General features: G+C 39.8%; 1 protein-coding gene across 1 annotated transcript in view; it reads left to right on the top strand.

Annotated features, from left to right (window-relative positions):
* ABCA13 (ATP binding cassette subfamily A member 13) overlaps positions 1-12,069 on the top strand; it is a 424,450-nt gene that overhangs the window by 322,128 nt on the left and 90,253 nt on the right. The window contains 3 exon segments of the mRNA XM_032244250.1: positions 1,539-1,654; positions 7,498-7,654; positions 10,810-11,063. Coding sequence (XP_032100141.1) covers positions 1,539-1,654; positions 7,498-7,654; positions 10,810-11,063 — 527 coding nt within the window.

The raw sequence follows: 12,069 nt of genomic DNA, 5'->3' as shown, positions 1-12,069 counted from the left end.
TCCTTGTAAAAGAGACCTCAGAGAGCTCTATGTGAGGACAAGGTGGGAAGTCACAGTCTGAACCAGGCAGGTGGCCCTCACCAGACACTGAATCTGCCAGCACCTTGATTCTGGTCTTTTCAGTCTTCAGAACTGTGAGCAATAAAGTTGTGTGGTTTATAAGCCACCTGCTCTACATTATTCTATCACAGCACCCCTAATGGTGTTGGTCATGAAGCCATGCATAAAGCATTGGAGAAGATGGTTCCCCCCAAAGAAAGGAGGAAGCAGAAAACAAGCAAGTAAACAAACAAATAAACAAATGCACAAGATACAGTTGGCCCATGATGGGGTCTATTGAAAGAATGGAGCTGGGCACAGTGGCTCATGCCTGTAATCCCAGCACTTTGGGAGGCTGAGGCAGGTGGATCACGAGGTCAAGAGATCGAGACCATCCTGGTCAACATGGTGAAACTCCGTCTCTACTAAAAATACAGAAAATTAGCTGGGCATGGTGGCGCATGCCTGTAATCCCAGCTACTCAGGAGGCTGGGGCAGGAGAATTGCCTGAACCCAGGAGGCGGAGGTTGCGGTGAGCCGAGATCGCACCATTGCACTCCAGCCTGGGTAATAAGAGTGAAACTCCATCTCAAAAAAAAAAAAAAAAAAAAAGAAAGAAAGAAAGAATGAAAAGAACACTGGGATGGGGGGTGACTTCAAATGTGGAGGTCAAAGAAGACAGTGAAACTTAAGCTGAGATCTGTAAGGAAAGAAGCGGCCCTCCCCATGGATGACATCGAGAAAGAGCTCTGCAGCTTGAGGCTCTAAGAGAAGAGGGAGGCAGGTGTGTGAGAGCCCCAAGGAAAGCCATGGCTGTTGTTGGCCAGTGGGGAGCACCTTAAGGTGAGCCTGGATAGGGAGGTAGCCCGAGGAGTCTGGCCTTGGTTCTACATGTGTATGAGGAGGCTGTGTTTCATGCAAGCTGATTGAATTCCTTGATCCTCCTCAAAGGACATGGGTATGCATGACAGTAGTAGTCAGCTTAGGCTGCCATAACAAAATACCGCAGGTTGGGTGGCTTAACCCCAGAAACTTGAGTCTCTCACTGTCCTGGAGTGTGGAAGTCTGAGATCAAGGTGTTGGTAGGGTTGGTTCCTTCTGAGGCTTCTCTCCTTGGCTTTTGGATGGCCATCTTCTCCCTGTGTCCTCACACGGTCACCCCTCTTTGAATGACTGCCTCCTGATCTCTTTTACGGACACCAATCTTGTTGGATGAGGGGTCACCTCAATGACTTGATTTTACCTTAATCACTTGTTTAAAGGCCCTGTCTCCAAATACGGTCACGTCTTGAAGTACTGAGCGTTCAGTGTATACATTTTGGGGGGATACAACTCAGATTATTACAAGCAACTTTGCAGACTTCCATGCCTGTAGAACTCCTAATGTGCAAAATAGGAAATATATTTGTAAAGTTGAAAGGAAACTTCAGGATAAGTAGACGGTAATAAATATGACCATCTGATGTAACAGCTCTCCCTATTTCTTTTTATTTTCTCAGCTCTTTTACTTGGTTTCCGTCTGCCTGTGCATTGCTGTTATTGTCACCTTCCAGTTAACAGCTTTTACTTTCCGTGAGAACTTGGCAGCCACAGCCCTCCTGCTGTCACTTTTCGGGTATGTGATGAGAAACTCTGCTGCAGAATTACGGTTTGTTTTCTGAAAGAGAAAACCCTTAGGATGGCTTTGAACCTACTGTCGGCTTCATGATTTCCTCTCTTTTGAAGCAATTATGTTGCTTCTACAAGGGACAAGGAGCAAACAAGCCTGAGCAGGATGATGAATGCCCCGTGGAGGAAGGAAGGGCTGACCTGGTTGTGATGAAGACAGCACTGTCCTGTCTCAGACAGGCCCTCAAGCTGTTTGACAAACTTGTGCAGCTGGAAATGGATTCTCTATTATTCTCACTTTGACATTAATCAGGGGCTCAAATATATAATCCAGTTAGCTCGGAGATTACATTTGTGGAGGTTCTCTCAGCAAGCTGTCTGGCATTTTTTCTCCTCTCCTATGATATTAGTAGTTTGAAAATGTTTTGTCTAACTTCTATCACTTTTTTCTCAGATGAAAAAATAGCAAATGGAGAAAAGTCATCGTATGAATTTCTGATTTATGCATACTAGTCAAGATCATTGCTAGTGGCCTCAAAATTCTATCTATCTGGTGGTATCAGGCTATATATGTCTTCTTATGTGCGATGCACATATGCTTACATACAGGCTATGTAAGAGATACTTAGTAGGGAAAATCATTATCATACTACTGTATTATAATTCAAGGCTATTTTTAAAGATAAAACAGCTTGCTTTTATTTAAGAGGATTACAAATAAAATGATTTTTACAGTTTGCATTTATGTAAGTGCCCCAGAATTATTCAAATATCTAATTAGAAGACAAAGTTTTACTTAAATATACACCATTACTAGATGAATATATAGGTGGGTGGGTGGATGGTTGGATGGATGGAAGGAGAAGTAAATATGTAGATAAGAGAGAGAGAAAGAGAGAGAGGGAGAGAGAAAGTAAGAGAGAGAGGGAGAGAGAGAAAGAGAGAGAGAGAGAGAGAAACAAGAGAGACAGACAGACTTTTGGGGGTAATATTGATGTTACCATTCACTAACTTCAATTCTGTGACTTTGCTAATATTAATTATTCTGTCTAAGCCTCAGTGTTTTCTTTGTAAAACTTCACGTCTTTTGCTATAAAGATTAAATTAAATAGTTTATATGAATATCATGGACAATGACTGGTACAAAGCTCCCATTGAATTAATTTTAGCCATTATTGTTACTCTTCAGAATTATTTTACTATTTAGAAGATGTAATGTCCTAAGCTATAAAGCATAGTAGGCACATGTTTATTATATCCAACTGGAAATTTATGAACTTTTGTAGGAAGATCTAATGTGTGTATACCCAGCTCTAAGAACACAATTTGATTTCAGTTTATTAATCCAATCGAATGGATAGTATTTTCATATCTCCCTCTATTTTGAGTAAAATAGACTTCGTTATAAAATTATTTTTGAATTTTAGGAGAACATATCTCAAAAACTGAGTTAAAACTTAGATGAAATGGTTAGAAAGCCTTAAAAACATGCTTTTAGAAATTTTTATTAATGTTGTTTTGATTGTGAAACCCTTTAAGACTTTGAATTAAACTAAGAATTTTCTTCACATAGAGAACTATGTTTTTCAAAGAATTTCTAGAGATTCATGGGTCTGTTGAAACATAATCATAGGTAATAGGGGTTACACATTTCTGGTTAAGTTGTTTGCAGGGACTGGAAAGGTGTAAAAGATAACTCAGACCATGATTGTGATCACGACTAATTCCAGTGAAGAAGAGCCCTCAAGGGAGGTAGACCAGGGTCGCCAGGTAACATCCATGGGGATGCAGCTTTAGAAGGTAGCTCCTTCTTCATTGGAGCACAGCCAGTGGAACTGGTGACCCTCCACTGTAACAGGAGGGACAGTGAGAGACCTGGTCTGGGGAGCCACTGTCCCCTGTGTGCCTGGCAGTCTCTGGGTGAGGACAGCAGAGCTGGCTCATGCCTGTTGTCCCTATAAAGACCTGTGGGTACAGGGAGCCCAATGGCAGGCTCAGGAAAGATGAATCCTGAGCTGAAACGTAAGAGCACATCCATGCATTAAATGGCTACTTCAAGGCAGGAATCTGAAGGAATAAGGGATAGTATACACAAATTGATTATTTTAAGAGATAACAAGACAAACATGTTCAATAGCTATTTTATTGTTTTTCTTCTTTCTGTTAAGGACAATTTATTCTTTAAAATATAAAAGAGAGAGTGGGGAGAATTAGCATCCAAAAGAGCGAAGTAACACCTAAAAGTGAATGAAAGAAAAGAAAGCCTAGCTTACGTAAAAATTGAAACCTTAAGAACGTATTTGATGTATATTTAATACTAAAAGATGAGGTTGCAGAATCCTATTTAGTGTCTTGGGAAATTCATAAAGCATGGGGAAGTGGCCAATTTTCCCGAATTTATGGGGGAATTTTCTTCCCCCATAAATTCCATGATGTTGTGAACAGTAGGCCAATCTCTAGCAAATTTTATAATCATTAAAATAATATTATATTTTAATGAAGGATTAGATTATTAAAATTCACTGTAATTTTCACAAAAAAATAAATTATTCTCTATAAGCCAATTTAATTTTTTTATTATAAAAAAGGAGACTGGAGCTGCTAATATGTTAATTTAAGACAAGTATTTGAAAGATAACTAATGAAAATGTAATTTTAAAAGTGATGGAATCATAGCTAGTTGAAAGGCCACACTGGAAGACTCTTCATTCATCTAGCAATGGAAACTCCCATGTGGTATCATTTAGGAATATATCTCTGATTCTTTGTTTTTCTTAAATAATGCTTTAATCCACTTGTCAAATATTTCAATGACATAGCCCAGCATGGCAACCTTATGCAATAAGTAATAAAGTACCACTCCTAAACCATCTCAAAGGAAGCAGAGCCTAGTATTGAAGTGGTAATTAGTCCCTCAAGTGCGAATCAGTGTACAGACTTCACAGCATGACAAGGAGGGCGCTGCACATTAGATCACGTGGTTGGATGTGGAGATGCTGATCAAAGCAGATGATAATCTTGCTGTGTGTTGTGCCAGGCCAACCACATCATATCCTCTGTGATGTGCCCTTACCAAAACTCCCCTAAGTAGGGCCGGGCGCGGTGGCTCAAGCCTGTAATCCCAGCACTTTGGGAGGCCGAGGCGGGTGGATCACGAGGTCAAGAGATCGAGACCATCCTGGTCAACATGGTGAAACCCCGTCTCTACTAAAACTACAAAAAATTAGCTGGGCATGGTGGCGCGTGCCTGTAATCCCAGTTACTCAGGAGGCTGAGGCAGGAGAATTGCCTGAACCCGGGAGGCGGAGGTTGCGGTGAGCCGAGATCGCGCCATTGCACTCCAGCCTGGGTAACAAGAGCGAAACCCCGTCTCAAAAAAAAAAAAAAAAAAAAAAAAAACAAAAACTCCCCTAAGCCCTGCAATGCAAAATTTAACAGAGAGAGCTGGTTGAATATCATGTTGTTAAAGGAGCAGAGGAAGACCCAGCCTTTTATAGTGGAGGTTTAAGCAGAATAACATGGCAATCTTCAGCTATTTAAAGGACTGTCACATGGAAAAGAAAAGCAATTTGCCATGTGTTGTTCCAGAATATAGAGTTTGAATCAGTAGTTATAAGTTGGAGAGATTTTTCATTCACTCTTAGAATGAATTTTACAGCAATTACACCTGCCCCAAAATTCGGCTCACAAACTTTTACTACTGCTTATGTTTCAGTTGCAAAAATACTTGCAATTCTGTGATTTCATTTGCTTCTCAAAACAGCCACATGACGGAGTGTAGCACTTAATTATTGTCTCAGAAGGGACAGTACAGGAAAGAGGGTAGGTGTGTGGTGTAGGTGAATATGTGTTGGGGTTTGAATCCTCTCTGTGGTAGTTTATTTCAGACAGAGGTGTTGATAATGTACAACCCCAAGAAGTCATGACTTACCTCTCTAGTAATCATATTGATTTAATTAGTTGATTGTCTTATGCAGCAACTGTTTTAGAACAGCTCTTGCGTCCATTGTGTGTTTTGAAATAATTGTTTTCATGTCTACATTTTGAGGCAGGTTAGTATTGAGTACAGTGTCTAAAACACTATATGATTTCATATGTCATTGTATTTATATCTTATGAATTATGAGAATGTATCTTTTAACCCAGGAAAGCATTCTAATATCACAGATATTACATGAAAGAGGATGTATACTAGACTAAGAGATAATTTCAGGGCCTGGCATCTCTTATATCATTTTGAAGTCTCATACTTTTCAGAACTTGTTAACATATTAAGAAAACTTCAGACATTTTGGAGGCACTGAAGTGTTTCAGGTTAAGCCAATTATTCACCATAAGGAAACAGTGATATGAGTTAGCAGAGAACATGTTGCAGCTCCCGATACATGAGAGTCTTTTGGGAAAGTTGTGATTCAAAATCAATGACTTCTCTGCTGATATTAGGAACCATTCTTTCAACGTGTGTTTCCTTTATTGGGTGCAGTGGGATTATTTCAAGAAGGAGCTGAGGGAAATTGCCAGGAGTGAAACCTGGCTCTAGAATTGAAGAGATACAATAAAGAAAATGAGATGTTTTCCTTTTAGGGATATTTGGATGGTATCTTAGATCCTGATGTCATCTGACACATAAGGAGACTGCTTCTAGAGTTCAGTGTTTAGTAGTGTCTCTTACTCCAGGTTTGGGGCCACATAGAAATGAACCCCATGTTCAGCCTCATCTACTTATCACCGGCAAAGCTCAATCAAGCATCTGAACTCTGCAAAGCCCCGTTGTTCTGTCTGTGAGATGACAGTTACAGTGCTGTCTCCTGAGTTGCTGGGGGCTAGAGGAAGATTAGGGTACTGTGACTGAGGAGTTACAGACAGTACTCCTGCGCAGTGGATGCTGCAAGAGTGCTTTCCGTTTTTATTTTTAGGCCTTATTTTCTCATGTAGCCCTGCAGCTTTTTATGTTCTTGATACGTTTTAATTCTCAGCATAACAAGTAAGTATTATTCCTGCTTTCCTGATGAGGAGCAGAGAAAAGAAGATTCCCTTTTGGGGAAGAGGAGTTGGAGAAGTCAGCTGATTTTCTCCAGGCCTCAGAGTCAGCGAGTTCAGGCCCACGTACGACCCATGTGTTGCGACCCCATTCAGTGTTCCTTCTATTGCATTGCAGAGCCCTCTAAAGCCCCAGGGCTTTGGAAAATATCATGAGATCTATTACATAAAGTGTCTTTCTGTTCACCAAGTAAGGAAAAAGTGCTGGACCAATAAAATTGCATCTGCAATTCAGTCATTATGTAAATACGGCTGTCCCCTTATCTGCATTTTTGCTTTCAGAGATTTCAGTTACCCACAGCCAATTGTGGTCTTAAGATATTAAATGGAAATTTCCAGAAATAATTCATCAGTTTTAAAGGGCACAGTGTTCAGAGTAGCATGATGAAGTCGTGCGCTGTCTTAATCCGTCCTGGCAGGGACGTGAATTTCCCTTTGTCCAGCATATCCTCACTTTGGACCTGGGAGTCAGCGAGCTACCAATTTGACTGTAGCAGCAGGGCTGTGCTTGTGTTCAGGGAACCCTTGTTTTACGTGATGGACCCAAAGTGCTAGAGCAGTCATGCTGGCATATTGCTATAATTGTTCTATTTTATACTAGTTATTGTTCTTAATCTCTCACTGCACCTAATTTATAAATCAAACCTTATCATAGGTTGCATGTATGGGGAAAAACATAGTATACATAGCGTTCAGTAATATCTACATTTTCAGGGATACACCCCAAGGTCTTCAAATGTATCTACCATAAATAAGAGAAAACTACTGTCAATGTTACAGTAAAACAAACATTTTCACTTTACTTTTCAGATATGCAACTCTTCCGTGGATGTACCTGATATCCAGAATCTTCCCCAGTTCAGATGTGGCTTTCATTTCCTACGTCTCACTAAACTTCATCTTTGGCCTTTGTACCATGCTCATAACCATCATGCCCCGGTTGTTGGCCATCATCTCCAAAGCTAAGGTCAGTAGCTTCATAGCATCACCTCTACACCTCAGCACCTCTAGTGCAAAGACGGTATTAACTCATGCCTCTTTTGTTGCTTTTCCAACTGGAATTCAATGGAAACGCATTGGTATCCACTGTCTTTAAACTCCAGAAAGATAAATTGGTTCTAATTTGCAGAAAACATGTTGCCATTATAAAAGCCATGCACAGGCTTAGCAACAGTTGATGAAAAGATGTGCTGTTTTGGCCATTCCATTCTTGAGGTAGAGCCATGAAGATGTTCACTGCCACATCCATGGCATTTTCATCAGAGGCTATTTGTTGATGAATTACTAATGAATGGTGGAAAAGTGAGTCATTGAAACATGTAAATGTTCACCATCGCTGGGGTCAGAGACTACAAGGGCCCCAGCACAGCTGAACATGCTCTCAGGACACAGCATGCCTGGATGATAATCTTGGGGGACTCTGCCCTCTTCTCTGTGATTTCTGGAACAAATTTAATTTTGCTATTTTCCAAGCGTGGCAGCCAAGGGCTTTCCTAAGCATGAGCCTCATGATCAGGAAGAATTTCTCTTGTGATGCCAATGCCATTCTCCAATTGCTGTCCCCATTAGCAAGTCATTTTTTAGGTGTCATCTTCGGCAGGTGTCTAGGTCAAGCTGAACCCATTCATTCTGTCACATTCCTTTCATGCCTATCCCCTTCTTTAGTGAGGCCTGCCTGGGTCTTTGCCTCTGCTTTTATGCACCTTTCAGCCTCTCAGCATCCCCTGTGCTACCTGGAGATACAGACTTCAGATTTTGCACTTTCCTCTGCCCCGATATTGCAGTCCTTTTCATTTTGTTATTTTTCTCAGCTCTGACCACACTATTCTCTCCTGATTCCCTGCTGTTTGCATGGACTCTGATTTCTTAGTAGTTCCCAAATGTTTGGCCAACTCAGGGGCAAAAATTTGACCGGAAAAAGGTATTGAGCTCCTAGTTCTGAAGCATGTGCTGCAGTTCTCATTTTAAATCAAACAGGGACTGACACCTGCTTAACTGGGATGAGTCCACTTCCTCATGGCTGGACTTTCAGAGACTTAGTAGACTTGCCAATGATAGCTGATATTAGTTTTTATAATTGTGCTTCATATTTGCATAGAAGCAGTGAACTCTATAAACATCTGTTATGTATTCAATGATGGTAATTATCTATTTTGGTGATTTTTACAGATTGATTATTGATACTAATCTGTATTAATATGTCTAAACTTTAAATAGAAAACTTGCAGAGCAATTAATTTGGTTTAGCTTGAGGCGAAAATTGAAATTGTTAGAGATAGTGTACAATTTCCCTCTTCCCTCATCAGATCTCTAACGTGTGACATGATCCATCAGGATGAACCATGGTAAAACCAAAAACAGACTCACAGTAGATAATCCTCATGGTGAGGAACTTGGAAGCAGAGAGCTGCTCTGGGAAGAGAGTCACAGAAATGAGATTTAGATCTAAAAGAAAAAGGAAGAATTGTCCATATCCAAAGAGGAAGCTGACCAGGAACCTTTCCACTCATGAGATTCTACCAGTGTGGCCATTGGAAAGGCATTGCTACCTTTAATTATAAACAACATTGCTTACTTGTTTTAAAAAATCGATAGACAATGAGGTGTTTGCAGAAAAATGGATCTAAATAAATTGGTAACAAATAATAAAAAGCAGCTTATTGCTTTTCTTTGGATCTTTCTGTTCCTTTGCTCTTTACTTTGATATTTGTTTAGGCAGCAACATTATTCAAATGTTTATTTCAAATAATTTCAAATTTTCATTTGTAGGTTATGGAACAATATGTTCTTATAAAGTTAATGAAAGACACCAAGAAAGGTGACTGGATTCTCAGATCAGTCTTTTTTTTTTAAATTATTTTAAGTTCTAGGGTACATGTGCAGGATGTGCAGGTTTGTTATATAGGTAAATGTGTGCCATAGTGGTTTGCTGGACGTATCAACCCATCACCTAGGTATTAAGCCCAGCATTCATTAGCTATTTTTCCTAATGCTCTTCCTCTTCCACCTAATTCCCCAACAGGCCTCAGTGTATGTTTTTCCCATCCTTGTGTTCATGTGTTCTCACTCTTCAGCTCCCACTTATAAGTGTGGATATGTGGTATTTGGTTTTCTGTTCCTGCATTAGTTTCCTAAGAATAATGACTTCTAACTCCATCCATGTCTCTGCAAAGGACTTGATCTCCTTTTCTATGGCTGCATAGTATTCCATGGTGTATATGTACCACATTTTCTTTATCTAGTATATCACTGATGGGCATTTGGGTTGATTCCTTGTCTTTGTTATTGTGAATAGTGCTGTTGTGAACATACACATACATGTATCTTTGGAATAGAATGATTTATATTCCTTTGGGTTTATACCCAGTAATGGGATTGCTGGGTCAAATGGTATTTCTGGTTCTAGATCTTTGAGGAATATCCACACTGTCTTCCACAATGGTGAACTAGATCAGTCCTGATATCTAGTGCAACCAGTATTAACTATTGTATATACAAGCTATAGTGTTAACTATAGTATTAACTATTGTGCATACAAGCTATAGTGTTAATGTGATCATTTCCATTGTTACCAAATCACAGTTGATATATGATGACACATTTTGAGTTCAAACACAAGATCTGGAACATCTGTCTTTCCCACTGGTGAGGCTTCCTGTTGGAGTAAGGGAGTTAGGGGGAGCAAAAACTTGTGTTTTCTAATTTATTTCTTTGTATAATGATCATTTTTGCATAATCCTAGATCAAACATCATGGATTGTTATTCTTTGAGTTTGTGCAGCTGCATCCCCTTATGTGGATGGGCTATTTGTGAACTCAGTGTTCGTATATTGCTAACACCTTTGTTCACACTTGTGTAGAAATAATTGTGAATTCCTTAGAATTAGATGTAAAATCATCACTGTTCTCATGCAAGTAAAATCTTGAAAGGCAAATGTCAGTAGATCTAGTATCTCAAGAAGGATCTACTTTGTTTTGATGGCTGTCTGTCTGAGAATATCAGTGAGTAGCTGGGATAGGGAGGACCTGGAACACAGAACTAACCAAGGAGAAAAAGAAGTTATTGGTGTATGTGATGAAAAGGGGAATAGCTTTTAATTGGATTTCTTTTTCACTCTACAGAATTTACAAAATATCTATGATGTCCTCAAATGGGTCTTTACTATTTTTCCTCAATTCTGCCTGGGCCAAGGGCTGATAGAACTCTGCTATAATCAGATAAAATATGACCTGACCCACAACTTCGGCATTGATTCCTATGTGAGTCCCTTTGAGATGAACTTTCTGGGCTGGATCTTCGTGGAACTGGCCACGCAGGGCACAGTACTTCTCCTCCTGAGGGTTCTGCTACACGGGGATCTTCTGCAGTGGCCAAGGTGGGTTCCGAAGGGCTCGCCCTCGAGCTGCACTAACTCCTGCAAAAAGAGAGGAAGAGAAAAATTCATCCTGGAAGTTGTAAAATAAAAATGGCATCTGATCAGCATTATACATAGTTCTAATGTGTTAAGATTTTATTATTTTTTAAATGTTGATTGGTGTGAGTCACCCACACCAGGAAGGAAATTTTCAAAAGCTATGGTGCCAAGCATTGAGATAATCTTTCCAATTATTTGTCTCAGTCTATTTTCACCTTGAAATTGCTGAATTTCTCTGTTACTTTGAAGCAGCTAAGGTAAATTTGGTCGATACCATAACATTATTTTTACGACTAAATGCTAAGAACTCTGGAAGCAGGAAGATAGGAAAGTTCAGTGCAGATGTCTGTGTGTCCTTTGCTGGATCTTGTTACTTATGCTGCTGTGTTCTCATCTTTGTCAGGTGAGGTCGAAAGTCAGTAGCAGGAGACATATGTAGGCATGTAGATGTATGATGTGATTTATACACATGCATGCACACATATACACACACATGCATTCCAGCTACTCTAAATAGAATTTAATATGGCCTTGCAAGGATATCTGAAATATTGTAAGATAAAACATTTGAATAATATAAGGAAGCAACGTGGTTTCCTGTGTAGGGTCCACAATAGTATGGCTTTCCCTCCGTGACCCAAGTGGCCTGAATTCAATGGCCTGCTCTTTCCAAGGCTTATGTATTTCCCTCTGACCTCTACTTGAGGGAAGGATCTTTTTGGAGAAATTACCGATTAAGACCATGTCACTAGAAAATCTGTAAAGAATTATAAAGACACATGATTAATATTTTATGGTGATCCCCTCATATAACGTTTTTCCTTTCAGCCATTTCCTGACATATTTTCTTACCTAACCCCTTTTAATAAAGTAGACAACCATTTTAAATATAAATCCCGTGTGCTTTTGAATTGGCCACATCACCCTGGAGTCTGCAGATTTCCAATAGCTGACTGAACCTGGAGTA

Source organism: Sapajus apella, unplaced genomic scaffold (genome assembly GCF_009761245.1).
Source record: "Sapajus apella isolate SASKATOON/1434 unplaced genomic scaffold, GSC_monkey_1.0 scaffold54, whole genome shotgun sequence".
Classification (NCBI taxonomy): Eukaryota; Metazoa; Chordata; class Mammalia; order Primates; family Cebidae; genus Sapajus; species Sapajus apella.
Note: the sequence above shows the minus strand (reverse complement) of the source record. Positions and strands in the feature narration are given on the sequence as shown.